The sequence below is a fragment of the Cygnus atratus genome, chromosome 11, assembly GCF_013377495.2.
Source record: "Cygnus atratus isolate AKBS03 ecotype Queensland, Australia chromosome 11, CAtr_DNAZoo_HiC_assembly, whole genome shotgun sequence".
Lineage (NCBI taxonomy): Eukaryota > Metazoa > Chordata > Aves > Anseriformes > Anatidae > Cygnus > Cygnus atratus.
The window spans coordinates 21,815,448-21,838,102 of NC_066372.1; the positions used below are offsets into that span (position 1 = coordinate 21,815,448).

Here is a 22,655-nt window from a genome sequence, read left to right on the forward strand (position 1 = left end):
CGCGGAGCGGCGGCGCGGCGGAGCGAGCGCGGCGGGGGCCGGGCGGCGGACGTGATGGGAATGGGAACGGCGGCGGCGGCGGCGGCGGCGGGAGGGTGCGCGGGGGGCGGGGAGCCGGCTGCACGGGGGGGGCCGCGACGGCACCGCCACCTGCTCGGGCCGCCCCGCCCCGCCCCGGGGCCGCCGCCGCCGCCTTCAGCACCGCGCGCCGGACAGCGCCGGCGGGGCCGCGCGCCCGACCCGCCCCGGCCCCTCGCCCCGCGCCCCTCGCCCCGCGCCCCGGGCCCCTCGCCCCGCGCCCCTCGCCCCTCGCCCCGCGCCCCTCGCCCCGCACCCGCCGCCGCAGGCGGGCACGGCGCAGCGGGGCGAAGCCCGCGACTGCGAGGGTGCGGCCGGGGCAAAGTCCGCGCACCTGGAGCCGGCGGCGGCGGGGCGCGGATGCCGGGACGAGGCGCCCCGACGGCCCGGTGTCGGGACGGGAGGCGGCCCGGGATGCGTGCCGGGGCGGGCGGGCGGCGCTCGGCGGCCCGGCCGGACGCGGGCGGGCTGCTGTCACCGTGGCGCCCCGCGCCGCTGCCCGCGGCCGGGCATCCCCCCCGCTGCCCTCGCACGCCGGGTCCGGCCGGGCCGGGGCAGCCGGCCGCAAGCGCCGCGCTCCCGGCGGCCGCGGCAGCGGCGGGGCGCGGAGCGCCCGCCTCGGGCCGCCCCGCGCTCCGCCGCCGCGAACGCCGCGGGACGGCAGCGCCGCGGGCCGTGCCCGGGTCGCGCCGCCCGCCCGCTGCGGGCCCGCCCCGCCTCGCGGCGCAGGGCTCGCGGGGCTGGCCCCGCTCCGCGGGACGCGGGCGCCCGCCGGGCCGCGCGGCGCGGTTGCCGCGGTAACGCGGGGCCCGGCGGCGCCGCCCGCGCCCGGCGCGGCGCTCGCGCCCACGCGCGCGCGGCTCGCGCGGCCTCGCAGCGCCGCCCGTGGCCGCCAGGGGCCGCCGCGCCGCGCCCTCCCGCGGCAGGCCGGCCCCGCCCCCCCGCGCCGATTGGCCGGCGGCGGCCGTCAGCAGGTCGCGATTGGCCGCCGGCCGCGCCGGCCGCGCAGGGTGCGCCCGGAGGCCGCAGGTGAGCGGAGGGAAATGGCGGCGCCCGGCGGGGCGCCCCCTGCCGCCGCCCCCCGCCGCCGCCGGCGGAGCGGCTCCGCCGCGGGCTGCGCCGGGCGGGACGGGGCGCGGCGGGGGCGCCGCTGCCGGGCGCGGGGCGGCGCCGGGCGCCGGGGGGCGGCGGGTAGGTGTCGGCGGCCGCCGCTCGGCGCGGGGCGCCCCGGCCGCCGCTGCGGCCGCCCCGCGGCCGGCCCGGCCCCCCCGCGGCCTCCCCTTCCCCCTTCGGCGGCCGAGCGCGGCGCGGCCCTGCGGGGGGGGAGCGGGCGGAGCGGGCCGGGCCTCGCCCCCGGCGCTGCGGGCGGGCCGTGCCGCCGCGGGCCGGGCGCTGGCTCCGAGCGTCCCTCCGGCGGCGGAGCGGCGGGGCCGGCGCGGCTTTGCCGTGGCTCCGTGGCCGCGGCGGGGCTCCGGAGCCCAGCCTCGCGGGCAGGCGCTGCCGCCGCGCCGCGCGCGAGGCCCCGGCCCCGGCGTTCCCCCGCCGTGCTGCGGGGCAGCCTCGGCTCCGCCGGGGCCTTCGGGGGAGCGGCGGCCGGGCCGGCGCGCGTCGGCCTCGCGTTCGGTGTGCGAGGGCAGGGTAAGGCGTGCGAGCGGCTGCCCCCGGAGCGGTTACCGGCCCGCCTGCAGCCCGGGCTGGGGAAAAATGAGCATTAAGTGCTACCGTATCCACAGGTTGTAGGCTAACAAACCAAAGCTAACAAACATAACAAATTACGTTTTAAAAGTTCAAACATCTTTAAACTTGTTTATAATCTTCCTTATTAAAAAAAGGAAATACTATTTTATGTTTAAAATTGCTAATAAATCATTATTAACAATTACAGGCTCAGAAATTCTGATGCTGTAAAGCTTCACACTTAACAATCTCGTAAATCTCGTAAAAAAAAAAAAAACAACACATAAAATAATTTCGTAAGTCAAGAGTGGATCTTACTCCTGCATTTGCTATGTGAACAATATAACAGCTGCTCAAATGTGGAGGAGGTAAGCCAACAGGTTTTTGCTGGATTTGCAAGCAGAGGCGTTGTGTAGGAGAAGGAGCTCCTAGTCAGGAAACGTGTTTTAACCATTGCTGCACTCTCTCTGGGTTTGAAGTTGTTGATAGATTTGCAGTCACTGACAGTGCTGTTCAAACAGGCAGAACAGTATGTTTAGAAGCATGACTTCAGCTGCCTGATTTTGAAGACATTGAACTTCTTTGTTAATAAAACATGGAAAATTTTCTTTAATACACCAAGTCTAAATAGCTTTTAATTATTAACTCTGAAATAGGCGTGTGGTTTTTTTTCTGAGGCAATTAAGAGTTTGTGACTTGATTTTTGATAAGAGTACAGCTTTCACCTTTTGTGTGTAAGTATGTAATTAACCTTAATACAAATAGTCCTTGTGACAATGGAAATGACCCCTTTGGTACAGTTACTTCACTGATCATACATTCAGGGTCAAGGCATAAGTTTTGTTGTTTTTTTTTAAATACTGATGATCATCAGTATTTTAAAGTGTCAGCTATGTGTATTCTTAAAGGTTGTCATATGTCGGGTACTTGACCTTGCTTAAGTCAGGATGGGGTTCTGTAAACTCATTTATCCTCACAGCCTGTTTGCATGCAGTGGTATCCTGCACTCCTTTGACCTCCGCTCTGCTGCTTCCCCCAGGCTCCCTGGGGTGCAGAAGCCGCTCCCAGCCACCTGTGGCTGCTGCCACTGGCGATGTGACTGGTTTTCATTGGTCACCGCACGCCAGAACCACGGCAGTCCTTGTCCTTCAGCTCTCCGCTGTAGAGACTGTGCTGTCAAGTAGTGCTTCTGCAACTATAACAGGCTTTGTTTTAAAAACAAACAAACAAAAAACCAAACTAATCAATCAGAAACAACACCCCTCCCACATAGCCACATAGTTTTCACTTGTTAATGCCATGCTGGGTGTGAAGTTAATGCAAGATATGATCATCCTTTCTGCACTTAAATTTCTGGTACTTCAGAAGTTGGGCGCAAAGAACAAATCTCTCCATGCTGTGGACGTCCTTATCAGAACACCGCCAGATTCATCTGCTGGAGAACCTGGAAACAACTTACGTCTCATTTCTTATCACTAATGGAAGGTAGTCCAGGGAGCTGAATTAGTCCCAGAACACTCAGAGGCAAAGTTTAAATCTCAGTTCCGGGTTGTGTGTCAGCAGTTTCTGCTTGCCGTTAGGTGATTACATTAACCTTTGGTATGACTGTGTAGCAGACCATGGCTGTCCTTGGAGGAGAGTGCAAGGATGTCTTTAGCTGGAATGGCTGGTACGTACTTCCTCATATATTTGTGATGGGATGAGCAAGCATGAATATTTAAAAATAAGAACCATGCTTAACTTGTGTGTGCGTGCCATTGTCTTGTCAAGGCTTTTGATTCTCTTGGACGGTACAGCCAGCAACATTAACGATTTATTTTCTTGCTGTGATTTGTGAAAGGTGAGAGACCTGTAGTACTCTTAGCAAGTGGGAACTGGTCTGAACCTATGGGCTGTAGGAGCAGTTAGCCCAGGGAGCAGCGAGAATGATGTAGAACCATCAGGACACCTGTGTGAGAAGCAAACATCCTATACTGCCAGGGTCTCTCACAGCTCTAGGTTTGAAGAAAAAAAGCAGCAGGGAGGATGTAGGCTGAGCACCGTACAGGAACCTTGCTAGTACTGTTTCTGTAACAGACGTCGCTCTTCTCCTGTCATATAAACTCTTTGATATCCCAGCTCTAGAGCTCATTCAGGCATGGTGGCAAATCCTCATGTAATCTGTGTGTTACACTAGAATGGTACTTCTCTTGCCTGTTTGCCTTTAACAGCAGTCTGTCCGAATTTTGCATACCTTAGTTATGCCTGTAACTGTTTCATCAAGTGACTGTAGCCTTGGTTGGTAGAAAGCCAGTCAGAGAAGGGATATGCTTTAAACAGAAACTTGGAAAAGGTTTTGCTTATACCCTGTCCCTTTCCTCTCACCAGAAACAACCTGAGATAACGAGGTTTATCCCATTAACACCAAGGGCATGCTGGATGTATAAGTGGCCTTTGGCTTCACTGAGGCTCTGGGTTTTCACTCATTTTTAGTATGGCATGTCATACCCTCCAGAAATAGTTGCAGAGCAAAGTAGAAGGTTTTTTTTTTTTTCTGGGATAGAAGCAGGAATGTAGAGAACCTGTTGCTTTCTTAGTTCTTAGGCCAAAGGTTTTCCTGCTGCTTGATCTATTTTTTCCAGGAGGGAGGGGAGAGTATGCGATTGGTGAAGACAGTCCTCCTCCTCCTCTTCTTGGCGTGGTTTACTTCATTAAGTCATCAGCCACCAAGCTGATAGTGAACTTGCTAAGGTCTCACTCTGCGCTGGCATGCTGAGGCAGCAGGGCCAAGGAACAGAAACGGTTCCTGAGTATGTTGGGAATCCTCCTCTTGTCCTTGTGTGGAAGTAGCAGGATTATACGGCGCACACAGTAGAAATGCCTGTGTAGCCTGGTCTGCCAGTACTATTGCTACCGCCAGCCGAGAGCATGGGTGGTGGATTAAAGCTTTAACTCTCGCTAATCTGGATGCTCATGTGTTGGGTGTGCACTGTGCCTCAAGCGGCACGTAGGAGCAGGCAGCACTGGCCTTTGTGCACCGGTGTGAGCTGGGCTTGCTGTGTCTTCTTGCTGGCCTGGGCTCCCCTGGCAGATCTGGTGTGCAAATTGACAGTCTTGCTGTCAAGCCTGCGCCTCATGGCGTGGGTTTGGGCACTTGTCCAGCGTGCTTCTGCTCCAGTGCTTTCCGTGAGTGCTCAGCTCTTACCTCTCCTGTCCTTTCTGGGAGTGTGCAGCCTTTCTGCATGGAGGCATATCTTAGTTTTATCCATATTTCCCTGGTGATTTCAGAGGCAGCTGGATTGCCTGCTGTATATTTGTTTCTTTTGCCTGTTCCCACCCTGCTCGAGTGGATGAAGTCAGTCTCCCTCCTTTGTTCTTGGTGAGGGGATTTGCACCTACCATGAAACTGTGCTGGCAGCAGGCAGGTGGCATTTGGGTGCATTTCCTCTGTTTTGTGAAGAGCTGTCAGGGAGGACTGGGAATCCAGTTGTATGTGGTGGTACATTCTCCTGTGATATGCTGGCTCTAAGGCCAGGGATGCCTCAAAAGAGGAAGTGCAGTAACTGTCAGTCTGGGGAAGGATGGAGATCATGTGAGAGTACAAGAAGCAGTGGTAGAGTGTGCATTTGTAGGAAATATTAGCATGAGGTGTTTACAAAGTCATCTTCTCGAGGTTGCACTTCCTGTACTGGTTTTGGCTGGAATAGAGGGAGGAAAGCTTTTCACCATGGGGAAACCATTTCCCCATTTGCGTGGGGAAACCAAAGTAAAGGGCAACCACTTGACATTTATGTGTGCACAGCTATGGACAGAGCTGAACAGTTGTGTCCTTGGTCTGTACAGGTCATGCATACTGTACATTCAACTCAGTTGCTTGTGTGGCCGACAGTGCTGCCCCTGTAGGCGATTGTGCAAGATGTGCTCATTTCCTAGTGTTTATAAAGAACGGCTTGTATCTGGATAACCAGACTCCATGGTCAAAGAGTAAATCAGAGCCAAGCTTGCAAAACTTAGAAGTCCTGACCTGCAAGCCGCTCCTTCTTTTGTGTCCTCTTTACCTGCCAAAGAGTTGTCAGTCCTTCCTTTTCCCTTCTCCCCTGCAAACTCATATGTCTCTCAAACTGTTCTCTCTGTTACTTTAGGTCTTCTTGAGCTAGAAGGATGAAAATTGGCAATTGGGAAGTCACCGTCACTCTCCTAAGCTTCCTCCTAACTTCCAAGTTCCAGTTTGGGTGTACAAGGCTGCGAGCAAGTCTACTGTCCCATTCCATGATTTAAACAGAGGCTTGGAGCATGCATCATTGTAAGGTTTAAATTATTTCAGTGCTAGCAGCGACACTGTCCCTTTCCCAGCTGCTGCAAAAGGGCTCATTGCACAATGGAGCTACCTTTCTAAAATGGTTCTGGGTCCTGGATCCCCTCCCACCCTGAGGGTCTCTTCCTGCATTCCTCTGCCTAGAGGCTCTCTTCATCTCACCTGGCTCTCCCTGTTTGTCCTGGGCAGCGTGTCCCTGGACTTGTTCACTCTAGCTCAGTCCCTGCCCTGCCCACCCTCACCTGCTCCCAGTGGCATCAGCCCTGGCTCAGGCCCTTCTTTACCACTTTTTGCGCACTGTGATTCCAGAGCGGGATGGTCGGCCACCGAAGCTGCCATGTCGTCCCTGACGACCTCCAGTGAGGGAGAGAAGTCCACTCCCAGGTTTGTCGTCGGTTCCAGGGATGATGAGACAGACTTCCTGGAATCAAACATGAAGACGGATGAAACCGATTTCTTTGAAGATGATGAAGAGGAGGAGTCGGTAAGGAGGTCCTGGCATTCTGGGTTGGAGCATCTGTGCAGAATTCCTGGGTTTCAGCCAGGTTTTGCATGGTTCCTGCTGAGGCTACAGACAGTCAGGACTGTGGGAAACATGGCACCAGGCTGTGTGGCACAGCCATGTGAAAGATGCATTGCACTGACATGCTGCCAGACTTGGTGCCTCGTGCTGCAGTAAATTCTAGCCTTTTCACTTGCAGGTCTTTTCCAGTTGCAACAGCAGATTTCTTTATCCTAGCAACTTAACCCTGATACTGCTGTAAACCTTTTGCTTTACCAGGGAACTTTTTGAGGAAAACTGAAGGAACCGTGAATAAGGGCAGAGAAGTGTCTGCGGGGAGGAAGCATTTGCTCTTTTCTGTAGCCTCCAGGAACAGGCTGCAGAAAGGAGAATGATCTCCAGCTCCTGACTACTTTTGGCCTCTATTCAACCCACCCTTTCAGTCCCCACAATGGCCTCTGTACAGGGCTTCTCTTCAGAGGAGCTTCATGCCACTGAAATCATCTTGCCTTTTGGTGGGCTGAATGGACTGCTCGCATGGTGAACTGCTCTGACTTAATCTTATTCCTAGTACAGCATGAAGGGACCTTGCAGAACTTTTATCAGCTGTTATCCTGTCTATGCGCAGCCCGTGGGGGCTAATACAGGTAGATCCTCTAGCACAGTTAAGAAAGGTCATCAGCAGCATATGCTGACCTCCTCTTTAAGGATGGGAAAGTAGATTTCCAAGGACAGTGCAGAGAAACCAGTGAATAGCTTGAACTTGTCTCTGCAAGACTCGTGGGCGAGGGCACTGCTATGAGGCAGAGGAACTCCTGACCTTTCATCCTTTCATTCTGGTGATTCAGCTGGGACTTGTTTAAGTTGGTGATAGCTTTAGTGTTTTGTTTTTTTTTTAATTCAGAATGGGCTGAGCAAAGTACTGTAGAGTGGAGTGGAATGTCCCTCACTTTGTTCCTGAGGAAAACACCAGTCCATCCCAGCGAAACAGTTAGGTGCCTTGGGCACATTAAAAGTGACATTTCCTCCTCTGAAGTTATGAGAAGTTGCTTTTCCCCCATGCAGATGCTTTAGGGTGTTGCACAGTCCTCTGCTGCCTGCCCCTCTAGTGAATTCCTGACAGAAATTGCCTTGAAATATCAAATACATCTGCAGCACATGGAGACTCAGCTTTAGGAAGGATACAGTGATACAGTATTGATGGCCCAGTGATGGGAGTGCCCAGTGTTTGTGGCATTTTATTTTTGCTGTGGAACCTCAGCCCTTGGCTTTGCAAGTCAGTGCAGGTAACTTCTGAAGTCTCAGCTTATAGTTTGAAGCCACACTTGCATGTGCCGTGTAACCCACAGTCCTGTGTGTATCACTTCAAATGACCTTACTGAGTTTGATCTTGCTTAGACCAGAATTGCTTCATCAGGAAAACATCCAGTCTTTGATTAAAAACAGTCAGTGATGGAAAGACCAACACAGACCTTATCCTGTTCTTCTGTTACAGTTACCAACATTTTTTGAATACAGGCCTTCTATCTTGCCTTATTCGACTTAAATTTGTCCCACTGGATCTTGCTATACCTTTGTCAAGTATATGGAAGAGCCCTTAATACTGTTTCTCTTCTACTCACAACTACTTGCTGTTGTGATCTCCCCTTCATTTTCTCTCAGATAAAACAGACTGAGGTCCTGCTGTAGTCTTTTGCCATAAAGCATATGCAGCTCTTCTGTAAGTCTTCTTAAGTCTGCAACTTGTCCTGGTGAGTTGTGGGCCAGAGAATATGAGGGAGGATTCCAGTCCCTGCTGCTTATTCAGGTGCCAGATACTTTTTTCTCTGACCATGGCATTAGTACCTTGTAAAAGGAGGAGGTACATGTTGCCCGGCAAAGAAACAATCATTTTGGGCTGCTCCTTAATGACATCCACCAGTGGAATCTAGTGGGAGCTGGAACTGTGTATGGTCTGAGTCTAGGAAGGGCTGTGAGTTCTTAGGGTTGGAAGAAAATCCTGTGTTTGTTCAGTATTGCCGCATTTGCACACTTACAGCTTAAATTCAGTAAAGCAGCCAATCCTGAACTAAAACAGTCTGTGTCTTCCCTTTAGCCACCTGAACGGCAGATTGTGGTTGGAATCTGTGCCATGACCAAAAAGTCCAAGTCAAAGCCCATGACACAAATTCTGGAGCGTCTGTGCAAGTTTGAATATATCACAGTTGTGATTATGGGGGAAGATGTTATTCTGAATGAACCAGTGGAGAACTGGCCTTCCTGTGACTGCCTAATCTCCTTCCACTCCAAAGGTAAAAGTCTGTAGCAGGCCTTAGCCTACCTAATATGTGGACAAGGGAGCTTCCATTCATTCTTTTTGTTTTGTTTTCTGTATTTCAGGATTCCCTCTGGATAAAGCAGTTGCATATGCCAAGCTGTGCAAGCCATTTTTGATTAATGACCTTGGTATGCAGTATTATATCCAGGACAGGTAAGTGTCTGTGATCCAATAAAGCCCCTTCCCTCTTCCTTTGTCCGCTTTCTGTTCTTAGCATGCTGTGCAAGCTTCTTCCTGGCCACAAGCAAATGAGATGGGAAGGAAGGGTACTTTAGCAAGGCTTTTAGGGGTTGTTTCCCCATAACACAAAATGGAGTAGATCTGGGGGTAAACCCATTGAGACTTGGCATGTTTTGTCTTCTGGTTCAAATGCATTGTAAGGAATGGCCAAATGAAGTAGGATGTGGAAGTGGTCTCATGGAATGAGACTATTGTGCCTAAGACAAAAAGACTACCCTCTTAGTAGGAGAGCCAAGTAGTGGGATGGCATTCTGGGGCAGAAACTAGGGGCAGCAAGGCTAAGTCAGACCCTAAGGAAGGTATGTTGGTGAGGCACTTCAAGAGGCTTCTTAGCCAGTTAGTAAAACTAACTTGTAGTCATGTACCGCAGTGCATACAAACTGTTTTGGCTGTATACGGGTAGGGCTAATACTAGACACCAAACCTCCCACTGTATTTTTGGGTTGTGAGCAGTGTTCCTGCAGGTGTTGACAGGCACCCCGAGGTGTAATTGTAGTGAAGGAATTTCAGTTTTCCCATTCCAGACTCTTCTGTTGAATCTCACTGTTTCTGTCCTCTCCAGGCGTGAAGTGTATCGGATCCTTCAAGAAGAGGGAATAGACTTGCCCCGCTATGCTGTCCTCAATCGAGACCCCGATAGACCGGAAGGTAAGTGCCCAGGCTCTTCTGAAAGCCATTTGCACATACTGTACTATTTAAGATATTCTGCAGAGGTTGGGCACTGATAATCAGCTCAAGCACGTCTGATTCACGAGTCTATTGACTTTGGTGGAGAAAAGCCGTTTCTGCTGGTTGTGCCTACTGGCCAGGACTGAAGAGCTTCAGCTCTGCACAGGGGCTGCTTCCACTTTTCCTAACATGCTGCTGCTCTGCTTTGTCTTCAGAGTGCAACTTGGTGGAAGGAGAGGACCATGTGGAAGTAAATGGAGCTGTTTTCCCAAAGCCATTTGTAGAGAAGCCGGTCAGTGCTGAGGACCATAATGTGTATATTTACTACCCGACCTCAGCAGGTGGGGGCAGCCAGCGGCTCTTTCGGAAGGTGAGAGGATCTCTAGTTCTGGTGTTGAGACCAACAAATTTGTGGGTCTGAAAGATGCATGTGGCTTCAGGAGGGAGTGCTGGGGCAGGTGAAGGGGAAAGGAAGGTTTTGTGTTGGGGAACACAACTTCTTAGAAATTTTTGTTGAACCTTAAACAGCTGGGAATTCCAGAGGAATGTATTTTAGTGGTAATGGTGACTTCACCTTTGCCATCCTATGTCTGCCCAGTGTTCTGTGTAGCAGTTATGGAGAAATGTGTCCCTTATTGAACTACATACTGTTTTTTTCCATATCATTTCCTCAGTTTATTGAGATGATCCTTTTTAAAATCTGTTCCTGTCTGCTAACATGCTTGCTGCCTTTCTCAGCTTAGTGTTGCTTGCAAATGTAATAAATGCACTATGTATTCATAGATTTCACAGAGAATCTGCCTTTACTCACTTCCTCTACTTTGCCAGCAAACAGTTAAAAGCTATGATGTATCTTTTTTTCCAGTTACACATCTGCCATTAGTAAACCTAAAGCGATTGTTTCCTTAGCTAGTATACACACATGCCATTTGAAATTGTATCCAAAGCCTCACTAGAACTTAAAATGACATCATCTTCTGTCCATAAGATCTGTCATACTGTCCTAGAAAGAAGTAAAGTTGGTCTGATTATGAACTGTCATCAGTTATTATCATTTCCTTATTAGCTAGTCTCCTTACTTTACACATCTTTATCTACTTTTTTTGGGTGCATATCCTTGTAGCTATTGGAGTCAACCTAAAGGTCTATAATAACTTTTCTCCTCTTTAGGCCTGGAAAAGGACATACCTATTGTCTGTCTTTTAGAGTCTTTTTTGTCCTCCATAATTATGCTGTAACAGCTAGGGGTTCTGAGAGGTGTTCAGCCAATTCTCTCCCTATGGGACAAAGCTTATGCTTTTTGTTTTTCCATCTAAGAAAAGAAACCCAACTGACTTCCTTGATGTGTTTATTCTTTCCTTTCAGATTGGTAGCCGGAGTAGCGTGTACTCCCCAGAGAGCAGTGTAAGGAAGACAGGGTCATACATTTATGAGGAGTTCATGCCTACAGATGGCACTGATGTAAAGGTAATGGAAAGCCTGGAATCGCTCCTACTTTCTCCAAGCCTGGGATAGCTGAAGGTTGGGCAGTCCTGCCTAAGTTGACTCTGGAGTGTTTGTTTAAGCTGTGAGGTGCTGTCTGTGCAGCTTGGATCCCAAAGTGGGGAGTGGGCGTTCTGTAGATCATAACAGGAAGAAAGTGTGAAACCATCTAAATTTTTCCATGTGTCTGCAGTAGAACCTTCTGGAAGATGCAGTTACTCTAGATGGTTATGTCAGGCATATCTATTTCTCTTCCTAGGTGTACACTGTTGGGCCAGACTATGCCCATGCAGAGGCTCGCAAATCTCCTGCATTGGATGGGAAGGTTGAACGGGACAGTGAAGGGAAAGAAATTCGTTACCCAGTTATGCTGACTGCCATGGAGAAACTTGTTGCACGGAAAGTCTGTGTAGCCTTTAAGGTCTGTCTGTTTTCTCCACTACACAAGCAGGATACACCATGAATGTCTGATTTGTATCTGAAGCAGTGTTAAAGCCTGAGTTCTGTTACCCCACTGTGCTCCATGACTGCTGCCAGCTGCCATCTCTGCAGGCTGGGTACAGCTGGTCCTGCTGGCCCTGGCAGTTTGCTGATCAAAGATGACTGGGAAGGCAGGAGGGCCTCCATCAAATGCCCTCTGTGCGGGCAGGTGGCTGGTGTCCAGCACACATCTAAGCATTTAATATCAGATTCTGAGTGTGCTGCTTTGTCATATGTGCTGGTCCCTCCTTCACTATTCCTAGTTGTACATGTGTAGAGACCCTGGCCTTCATTTCCTCTGCTTTTTTTTGTTCTGTTTTTGATGTGGCTTTGGTGCGCGTTTGTGTTCTACTGTAGAGGTAGGTAGCTGAATGTATGTAAGTCTAGGTGTAGTTACATGACATGTTCATCAGTGTCAGCAGATGCTGCACTTGACTACTTGTTCCTGGCCTCACTGCAATTTGCAACCCATGCAGCTGTGCTGATACAGCTGTTCCGTCTTACAGCCTTTTCCACATACTGATGGATGTCTGTGAATTCACCACTTATTGTCTGTATTTCTTCAGTGTGCTTCAGAACAGTTGAGTTTAGAGGCAAGAGCAAGAGAGCCTGGAGCTGCTCTGTTCTGATCCTTTAGTGTTCTGTGGAGTAGGGGGGCTAGACCCGATGGGCTTAATCCAGGAGCTCATGGGCTGGGCTCTTGGTGCAGCTGTGAAGCTGTAGAGGTTTCTCTAAAGGGCCTCTTACTGCTAACTTGTGGCTGTTTTCCCACTTTAAGACCCGTGAGGCAGGCATAGAATGTAGAAGTGCTGCAGCAGTGGTGCCTTTGGAGGCACCAGTGGAGCTGAACTGGGCAGCATATGCTAACAGGGCACATGTATCAGCCGTACTTGGCTGTGCATCTGCTGTCCTGCTTGCGGTACTCCCTCCCAATGTGCTTATGAATCCTGTGTCCTGTGTTTTCTCATGCAGCAAACAGTGTGTGGGTTTGACCTCCTGCGGGCAAATGGCCACTCTTTTGTTTGTGATGTGAACGGCTTCAGTTTTGTGAAGAACTCTATGAAGTATTATGATGACTGTGCCAAAATCCTTGGGTATGTAAAAGGGTAGAGGAACCCACAGCAAAGTATAATGAATGGAGATAAGTATGACATAGAAATCTGTGGATGGTTCAGCTAGGGAAATTTGTTCAGAAAGTGAAAGCTTGGCTCTGGGAGGAAGGGGTTAATTATGTATAGCAGCTGGAACTCCTGCCTGCATTGGCATTAGCTGTCTTTTTCTATACCTAGAAGTATCCTACAGGATACATCTAAGATTGGTTGCTAAGGCCAGATGCAGTATTGGTGATGTGAGGGGAAATTGGTGTCCCCTGGGGGGTGCCCTAACTAGCCCGTGGTGTGCTAGATGTCTCTGCAAGGAAGGTATCTGTTTGTGGTTCTCAAATCTTTGAGCAGGACCACCAGGCAGGAGATGGAGAACCAAGGGAATGTGAGTTTTATGTTTTGATTTCTTCCAGAAACATAATAATGCGCGAGTTGGCTCCCCAGTTTCATATTCCCTGGTCTATCCCAACAGAGGCAGAAGATATTCCTATTGTCCCCACAACTTCAGGCACCATGTGAGTACCTGTCATCTTCTCAAATGAATGCCCATGGAGGCTACATGAGGGACAAAGTGCAAATACTGTCCAAGGGACACATTTGTCAAGTATATCTTCTGTTTCCCCAGGATGGAGCTTCGTTGTGTTATTGCAGTCATCCGGCATGGAGATCGTACCCCAAAGCAGAAAATGAAGATGGAAGTTAAGCATCCTCGGTAAGAGTCAAGGCACGAAGATGCTGCATTGCTGGGAAGTGAGGAGGGCCCATTTGCTGAATCAAGAAGCACAGCAGAAGAGCACATGGAAAGCAGTGCTTTTTCCTAGCTCCATTCAATCAAATGTTTTCTTCTAAGTTGAGGGAGTCTTCTTTCCCCATAAGAATCTAGTCACCTTCTTCGTGAACACTGAAAGAAAGAGTGAAGGCTGCTAGGTTCTTCAAAGTGAAGTACCCCACTAAATTGCAAGATAGTGGCTACCTCCTTTTCTTAACTGAGCCTGGAAACATTAATTTTTATGAGAATTTCTGAAGCACAGGGAGGACCCAGTGGGTCTGCTGGTTCTTCCGAAGAATAGTGCATGAATGCATATGTAGGGATGAAAGTTGTAGCACTGAAACAACAGAAACTGTATCAGGGTTCTTTGTTGTCCATACAGGTTCTTTGAGTTATTTGAGAAATACGATGGCTACAAGACAGGGAAGTTGAAGCTGAAGAAACCAGAGCAGCTACAGGTGAGAGGAGCCCTCTCTGGGGTTACTGTGTGGATAAAGGTAATTTGGATCCCAGTGTGAGGCAGTTTTTTGAGAGGGTGAAAACCCTCAGAAAGGCAACAGTCTGTTGCAGAAACACTCCCTTTCTCATTCTCCACCCACTATGCACTCAGCAGGGTGATAGTATGAGAGCATAGTGAAAACTGCTCCTGGATGATTTGAAGACTGTAGAACGGGGATGACCTGATGCTGCTTGCCCATCTGTTGTGGTTGCCTCCAATGAGAGACAGCTCCAGGCTGGGACAGGACCGTTTGAGGGACCTGTTTGGTTCTGAATGGGGCTGGAGCACGGGGTGAGGATGAAGCAAACTGCAGTGTGAAAGTTTGTTCTGCCAGAGTTGTGTCTTATGAAATGACATGTCTCTGAGGAGTATGTATGTGGCCCTCATGGTGGGTGAGACTGTCTGGAGGCCTTGTAAGATTATGGTGGTGAGTGAGAGGCAGAATTGCTGGGTGTTTGAGACAGTGTCTGCCCTCCAACAGGAAGTGCTGGACATTGCACGGCAGCTTGTGGTGGAACTGGGAACCCACAGTGACTGTGAGATTGAGGAGCGGAAATCCAAATTGGAACAGCTGAAGAGCGTCTTGGAGATGTAAGGATTCATATAGTGGGGCACTCTGATTCTGTCTCAGAGCCTTGGTCAGCATGTGATGCAGAAGCAAATTGGGCTGCTGATGTCTTAAGCAGCTAGCTCTCCAGAACTCAGGGTATCCTCTGTCCCTTGTTAGAAGCTATATGTAAAAGGTGCATTCCTGTTAACGTTTTCTCCTCAGCATCAAAACCGCTGTTGATTCTTATTCCAAGTGTCTCTGGTGTTTGTCTGAACAACTTGAGACAAAACTGAGCTTCCTTTGCCGTGGGAAAGGAGCTGGAGTCCTGTAAGGACCATATTAATATGAAGCATTTTTATAAATTTGGAACAAATGTGATTTAAATAAGGTTGTTCGGTGACAAAAGTTTAACAAAAGGCAGCTTGGAAAACATGAAAAGAAGTTTGTGTCCTCTTAGATTGCATATAGATGAAATAAAAGACAGTATGGTGGTGGTGTCATCTCAGAAACAAAAGGAAGGTTTCTCTCACTGTGGCATACACAGGCGGTGTCTATTTAAGCCATGTCTGTGGAGCACAGAAAATTATTTTTTACCATGATTCCTTCCCCTGCTCTCTCCGCTCATTAGAGGTGTGGCTACACTTAGAGTGGCTGGCAGATTCTTTTTCTGTGATCCCATTAATTCACTTGCTAAAGATGTAGATAGAAAATAACTAGGGTTGATTAAAGTCCTTGTGGGGGTATGAGAGCACAGAATGCTGTCAACTGAAGAGCAGGCAAGTAAATGGGTCTTTGAATTTCATTTAGGGAGGTTATATAGCTTTTTTTTGTGTGTGTTCATGCTGGGTCATAGATAGATGTCAAAAATGTTCTTGCTCCACGGCAGTTGGTGTTGTAACAGGAAGTCAGTGCTTGTACTGTGTATTTTTGCTGTGTGCTGTCTAGGGACCTGTGGATACAGGGTGAATGGGGTTGGTTTATTTTTGATTTTTCCCCCTCTCACTGTGATAGGTATGGACATTTTTCTGGCATTAACCGTAAGGTGCAGTTGACCTATCTGCCTCATGGACATCCAAAAGCTGCAAGTGAAGACGAAGGTAAAGAAATCAGACATTGCTGCCATGATCTTTAAAGCCTGGTGTTTAAGAGTGTGTACAGCTATCCTACCTATAAAGACCCCTGGATATACTAGCAGAATTAATGACCCATTAATCCTATCTTTGCTGCCATCATAAGAAGGGGTGAAGCGATACACAATGTAGTGTACCAGTACACCCTGGATGGTGCCACAGGGCTTATGTTTCCAATTTAGTGAATGTCAGCCTATTCCATCTGAAAGTAGTGGTTCTTAATTTGGTACTTGCTGGCTTGATTCTTGTGGATTCTGGGTCAGACTTGTGCTGAGAATGCTCTGCAAGGCTCTGGTGGCAACTTCTTCCTCTCATCCTCTCCCACTGCAAGCTCAGCTTTGAGATCTGACATAGTGAGTACCTGTTTGTCTCCTAGAAGGTCGCAGAGAGTCTTCCCCTTCTCTTCTCCTGGTGCTGAAGTGGGGTGGAGAGTTGACACCAGCAGGAAGAGTCCAGGCAGAAGAGCTGGGGCGAGCCTTTCGCTGTATGTACCCTGGTGGCCAAGGTAAGCTTTTTAAATGCATCTTAGGTCCTGTCCTGTGACTGTACCAGGTTGCTTAGCCCAGGTAATCACCAGTGCGAGGAATGCTCATATGTCTGTAGGTTGTGTGCAGCCTTTGTGATTCAGGTCATCACTGTTTTTGTTCTTTTGAGTTGACCTGATAAGGATAAATAATTCAAGTGGGCTTTGCAACCAAAGATAGCTAAGCTAGCCAGCAGTGTTTGTTGCAGTGGTTAAACTTCAGAATGTCTTAGTATGGGACATAGAATCACTAGGGCTGGAAAAGCCTCTTTCAATTAATCTGCCTGTATTCAGAAAAGAGAAGCAAGTCTAACAAAATAATCCTGATGCAGCAACACTTCAGAATTTATATATTTATTAAGAATGAAATTAGGTCAGATATAGAGAACAGAGGAAATCTGTCTTGGAACACGGATAATTATGCCTTGGGACAGGGCAATAGTGAAATAACCTGTATTTTTTCTACCTTAATTCTGTGACTGTGAAAAGCACCTAGTACAGAGCCAGGAGCCCACCCCCTGCCAACAACAACAAAAGACTGAGATTGCCTTTCTCATCCAAGTAAAGAAGAGTCAGAAGTAATATACTTCTATATCGGTCTGATGAGACCGATTCACTTAAGATAATTTAAGGTGAATTGGAGAAGATTTTCTTCTAGAATAAGGGAGAATTAACCTAGGTGGAAGAGGATCAGGTTAGGGAATACTAAAGCAAAATGGACGTATGCAAGTCCATGGGTTCTGATGGGATGCCCCCATGAGTGTTGAAGGAGGCAGCAGATGTCATTGAAAGGCCACCGTAGATTATCTTTGAAAGATCATTGTGACTGGAGGAGGTGCCTGAGGACTGGAGGAAAGGAAATGTCACTTCTATCTTCAAAACTGGCGAGAAGGAGGACCAAGGGAGCTGCAGGTTGGTCATCTACACCTTGATCCCTGGAAAGGTGATGGAGCAACTAATCCTCAAAACTGTTTACAAGCACATGAAGGATAGGAAGTTGATTGGGAGTTGGCAGCATGAGTTCACAAAGGAAAAGCATGATTAACCAACCTGATAAACTGCAGTGAAGTGACTGGCTTGGTAGATGAAGGAAGAGCAGAGGATATTTTCAGTAAGACCTTTGATGCCGTCTCCCATAAAATCCTCACAGAGAATCTGATGAAGTAAGTATAGACTAGATGGGCAGACAGTGGTGAGGACCAAAAGCTGGCTAAATGACCAGGACCAGAGGGTGATGATCATGGCGTGAAGTCTAGTTAGGGGTCAGTAACTAGTGGTATACCCCTGAGGTCAATATTGGGTCCAGGCTTGTTTAACGTTTTCATTAATGATCTGGATGATGGGGCAGAGTGTACCCTCAGCAAGTTTGCAGATGACACGAAACTTGAAGGAGCAGCAGATACGCCAGGGGGTCATACTGCCATCCAGAGGGAACTGGACAGGCTGGAGAAATGGGCTGACAGGAGCCTCATGAAGTTCAACAAGGAGAAGTGCAAAGTCCTGCACTTGGGGAGAGATCTTAATCTGCAGTGAGATGCTGTGTCACAGTTCCTGGAGAGCAGTTGGTACATGGCAGCTTTGTACAGATATACAGCTGACTTCTGTCTAATGTCTGTCCTTATCTAGCAGAGTGTTTCTCTGAATTATGAGCTCAGAGCTGGGAGCCGCGTCCCCATCTTCTCATCCAGTGTGACTGGGTACTGTACAAATTCATCATGGGATTCCATCCAATAGCAAATGAGTCACCACTATACTGTTTTTGGAGGGTCAGACTCAAAGCTGCATGAGTTGCTTTCTCTCATTACTGATCTGTCTCCTCTGGTTGACTCAGCCATCATAAATAAACTATTTTTCATGCCACAAGATAACTGTAGCTGTACAGGATATGCTTTGGAAGCCAGGTGCTTCATTACTGGCTAGCTCTGGCTGCAGTTCTCATGGCAGCAGTACTTGCTTTTGTGCAGAGAACAAATAGAAGGAGGCAATTCTGTTGTGCTGCTTTATTCTGCACAGGGGCATTCAAGCTAGCAAAACAGTTACAGACTGTTGGGAGAGGGTTGCTGCAACATTTAGACAGCATCAGACCTTTACTGGTGAATCCTCAATTTCTTCCTCAAAATGAACTTTCCCAGTTTAACCTGAAACAGATTTTCAGGCTTCATGTATTGGCTAGAGCTCTGTGTTTTGGAGCAGCCTAAATGCTAGCTGTGAAAGTGATTAATTCTCTACAAAACTTTGTTACTGCAAGGAAGTTTGTTGTCTAAAGTAGTGGTATTCTGCAGTATACTCAGCTGATAGTTTTGCAGACGTCAGAATACTATTTTGACCTTGTTCTCTGTTCCAGGTGATTATGCTGGTTTCCCTGGATGTGGCCTGCTCAGACTGCACAGCACATACCGTCATGATCTCAAGATTTATGCCTCCGATGAGGGACGAGTTCAGATGACAGCAGCAGCTTTTGCAAAGGTTCTTCCTCTCTTGGGCATCTGCTAATTCTGCTACATTGGTCTTAGAATATGACAATTCTAAAAGAAAACATCTGGTGATGAGGAAGGAACTGTCCTAGGAGTTTCCAGCTGCCTGTTGGGAGGGCAGTGGTACGCTATGCTAATAGCAAGTTTGTGGGGCAGCACTGGAAACCCGGTGTAGCTGCACATGTATGTTGTCTTTGGTATTATGCCCAATATAGGACTCTGACTTGAGGAGTTACTTACAGAGTATTGCTGGTGTTTAATGTTAGAACACATTACTGAGTATTAATTGCCTACAAAATGAAAGTTTCTGACTGCGCAGCCAGAGGGCAAATGTCTTCGGTGCCCAGACAGCAAATGTCTTTGGTGCATTTTGGGGTGAAGGCTGGGGAGGAGACAGATTCATCTGCGGTTACAGCTTGAGCCAAGGGGGATCCTGTGGTAACCGTAGCTGTTCTTCAGAGCCTCTGCTGTATCAACATTTTCCAGCAAATTGTGTTGCCTGCTTAAGGATTGCCTAGACAAATCTGGGACTGCTGCAGGCAGAGATGGTGTTTTGCCTAGAAAAATGGCTGATGCTGATGCTAGAAAAAATAGATGCTGGTGCTGTAAAAATGCTCTTCAAGGACAGTTGAGATTTCACTCAAGTTGACTGAAGGTTGGCCTTGAAACTAACAGAAATGTTTGTTGCATGGGTTGCACATAGCTGAAATCTTGTCCTCTGTTGTATTAGGGTCTGCTGGCCTTGGAAGGAGAGCTGACCCCCATCCTGGTGCAAATGGTGAAAAGTGCCAATATGAATGGTCTCCTGGACAGTGACAGTGATTCTCTTAGCAGCTGTCAACACAGAGTGAAGGCACGACTGCATGAAATCATGCAGAAGGATGCTGAGTTCTGTGAAGAGGATTATGAGAAGGTAAAGCACCTGCATAGTCTTAGAGCTTCCTGTGTCTAGAAGGAGAATAGCGTTGCTGCAGTAGTTTAAGATGTGAAGCTGGCTGGGATGTGAACAGTAGTTCTGTTAGTCTCAGATCAACTCTAGTCAGAATTGCAGGATATAAATAGAGCTTAGGAATGGCAAAGGAAGGATTTGGGGGAGTAACAGTCCCTGTACGTCTCCAAGTGGAAATCCTCACAGTTGTTCCGGTGTCCACTTGTCCACTTCAAGAATCATCATCATGGTACCTTTCTCTCCCTTTAGAAGTCCCAGTGCATTTTATTCTCATTGCTATGCCAGAAGAAAATGGGTTTGACAAACCTGTTTTATAAATGCATGTACAAATATGTGATTGACTGACATTTGGCATTTTTTTCAAAGATTTTCAGTGTGTGAAATCAGTGTAACCCTTGTTAGAGGAAAGCTCCAAGCTGTTGTGGAAGAAGTTGCTCATCTAGTCTTGTGAACTATGTCTCGTACAGGTTAAAATTTAAAAAAATAGATCTAGGGGAATTTTTAGTGAGGACGCTACAAAAACCTCTTTCTTCAGTGCCGTATAGAAAACACTACCCAACATTGATGCTGGAGTGTCAAAAACTAAAGGGCTTTTTATAAACAATGGGTCCTGCAATAAGCTGACCACAGTCGCATGACCTTCTATGTATGCTCTTGCACAAAACTGTAGGGAAAATGTGCGGGTCTAGGGCAGAGAATGGGAACTACATTCAAAAGGGGGGTGATGTTGAAAAGAGCAGCGGGTTCAGCTGAAAAGCTGCAAAAGACATTGCCTCTTCTGTGTAAGAGAAAATTCCTCCCCAGTTACTTCTCTGCAGGATGGGAAAGTGGTCCCAGAATAGCCTGCCAGTGTGGTAGCTCTCACTGGTTTATTCCCTCCCTTTCCCTTCTCCCCTAACCAGGAATCTGGATTTTTAGCAGCTCTGCGCAAGTGTATACTGTACTGTATACTATATGTACTGTATGCTGTACCTGATAGCCCCAGTACAGGAATCATATGCATAGCAATGTGAGTTGCTTGCTATTTAAATCAGATTGATTGTGCCAGCTAGGGGTTAAAAATAGTATGTTTTGCAGCAGAGAGACTTAAACATGATTCAATAGGAACTATGATGAACTTTTGAAACAACTTGATATGGAGTAGGGTGAACTTTGAATCTATAAACCCAAAGTAACTATCTTTCGTAAGTGATCTCTATGCAGAAAAGACAGCATTTCATGTGACTTTTTTCCCCCTTTCACTATCTAATTTCATTAAGGTCTATGTTGATACAAAGCTTGCTGAACATGCTTCAGATGCCAGTTTGTCTTTGGAAAAGCTCCTTTCTGTAGTCCAACTAGAAGTTCTGGATTTGGTTCTGGGACTGCTGCGTGAGCCTGTGATTTGCATGTGGTGAGGCTAGATGGTCACAATCTTCCTTCTTGGTTTTCAAGCCAGTGAATCTTTGAGCTCCTATTTTTGTATGTTGTGGCTCATGATTTGGACGGATAAGATTGTGTCAGAGACTAAGGCTGTAAGCACAAGAACCAAATGCAATAGGCTTTGTTTATCCCGGCCTTACAGGAAACCACGTCGGTAATATAGGTGACATAAAGCAAGAAGACTTTTCTGTCCTTATCTTCTCTGGGGCTCCCTGATTAGGGTGCATTGCTGCATGCTGCCTGGAACAATCCAATTTGCTGTGGGTGGGCAGTTCACCTTTGCCAGATGCTAGATCTTTCGTGTACATATGAACAGATCTTTTGGATACAAACCCTTACGTGGTCCTGTCAGTGTCTGGTAACTGAAGAGTAGAGGGCATATACTACATCCAGCACTGTAGCTGCCTCTCCAACCAGTCCCTAGACACTTTATTTTTCCCAGACTCTGAGATATGATTACAGAATACTTTTTCCCAGACTCTGAGATATGTTTACAGAACTGAAACCCATTACCATTAAGGAATATATTTATCACCTCAGAAAAATACTTAAAACACCTGTGGAGCCCTTCTGTTCAAGCACAGAAGCAAAGTAAGCCAAGAGTGGATATTGTAGGTGGAGGAAGGTCTGATCTGACAGGGACAGTTGTTTGCTATCTCTGAGTTTGGTTCTAAGAACATGCCTAATTACCTTGAGCGTTATGCCAGATTATTACACTTGGCTGGGAATGCAACTTTAGTACCTAGTTTTAAAGCAGGGCAGCTGAAGAAGGCAGGTATTTTGTGTTCACAGTCTGTAAAGCTACTAACTAATCTCTATTGTTATCTTCTCTCAGCTAGCACCTACAGGTAGTGCTTCTCTGCTCAATTCCATGACCTTTATCCAGAATCCAGTAGAGATCTGTAACCAGGTGTTCACCCTGATTGAGAATCTCACCTCCCAGATACGAAAACGTCTGGAAGACCCAAAATCTGCAGGCAAGCATCAGAGCTGGAAAGGGTCTGCAGCAGATTCATTTATTCTTCTGACTTCAGAGCTCCCAAACATCACTGTGGTTTATATATGTAACTATAGCAAAGAAATTGTAGAGTGAAATTTTGTATGTGCTATTGATATAGAAGGCTCCTATTCTGCTTTCAGCTACTGGTAAAGAGAGCTGTAATGCAACAGAAATGTAATATGTGTCTTGGTTTTAGAAGGAATATAATCAGCAGCACTATGGCCTGGAGGGATATGCTTGGCTTTTTCAGGAATGTCTTGGAGGGTAGGTCAAGGCTGTAGGCAAGTTCTTTGGGTCATGACTTGCTGACCTCTGAGAGTTTTCCTTATAACAGCACAGAGGCTGGATAAAGGCACCTGTGGGATGTGGGACACTGACATATTCTATGGTAGACAAGCTGTAAGGAAAGCAGTGTCACTTTTTTCAGATATTTCAGAAATAATTTATTGCTGCAGGTTAAGATGCAGTGCAACAGGTCCAGTGGCTTTTCCAGGCTT

The 22,655-nt window shown here is 48.1% G+C and overlaps 1 protein-coding gene across 7 annotated transcripts in view; it reads left to right on the forward strand.

Annotated features, from left to right (window-relative positions):
- Positions 1-1,050: 1,050 nt before the first annotated feature.
- PPIP5K1 (diphosphoinositol pentakisphosphate kinase 1) overlaps positions 1,051-22,655 on the forward strand; it is a 54,605-nt gene continuing 33,000 nt past the window's right edge. For 3 of the 7 annotated variants that reach the window (XM_035568889.2, XM_035568888.2, XM_035568894.2), the window contains exons 1-19: positions 1,056-1,107; positions 5,877-6,037; positions 6,359-6,533; positions 8,647-8,842; positions 8,931-9,021; positions 9,671-9,756; positions 9,993-10,147; positions 11,143-11,244; positions 11,519-11,680; positions 12,712-12,833; positions 13,256-13,357; positions 13,468-13,554; positions 13,994-14,069; positions 14,592-14,701; positions 15,672-15,757; positions 16,167-16,295; positions 18,658-18,779; positions 19,518-19,700; positions 21,994-22,135. In XM_035568889.2, coding sequence (XP_035424782.1) covers positions 6,387-6,533; positions 8,647-8,842; positions 8,931-9,021; positions 9,671-9,756; positions 9,993-10,147; positions 11,143-11,244; positions 11,519-11,680; positions 12,712-12,833; positions 13,256-13,357; positions 13,468-13,554; positions 13,994-14,069; positions 14,592-14,701; positions 15,672-15,757; positions 16,167-16,295; positions 18,658-18,779; positions 19,518-19,700; positions 21,994-22,135 — 2,098 coding nt within the window. In that variant the 5' untranslated portion in view covers positions 1,056-1,107; positions 5,877-6,037; positions 6,359-6,386. Of the gene's footprint in view, positions 1,108-1,652; positions 1,717-5,876; positions 6,043-6,358; positions 6,534-8,646; positions 8,843-8,930; positions 9,022-9,670; positions 9,757-9,992; positions 10,148-11,142; positions 11,245-11,518; positions 11,681-12,711; positions 12,834-13,255; positions 13,358-13,467; positions 13,555-13,993; positions 14,070-14,591; positions 14,702-15,671; positions 15,758-16,166; positions 16,296-18,657; positions 18,780-19,517; positions 19,701-21,993; positions 22,136-22,655 lie in introns of those variants that run through there. The other 4 variants (XM_035568890.2, XM_035568891.2, XM_035568892.2 and 1 more) reach the window with 4 other exon arrangements.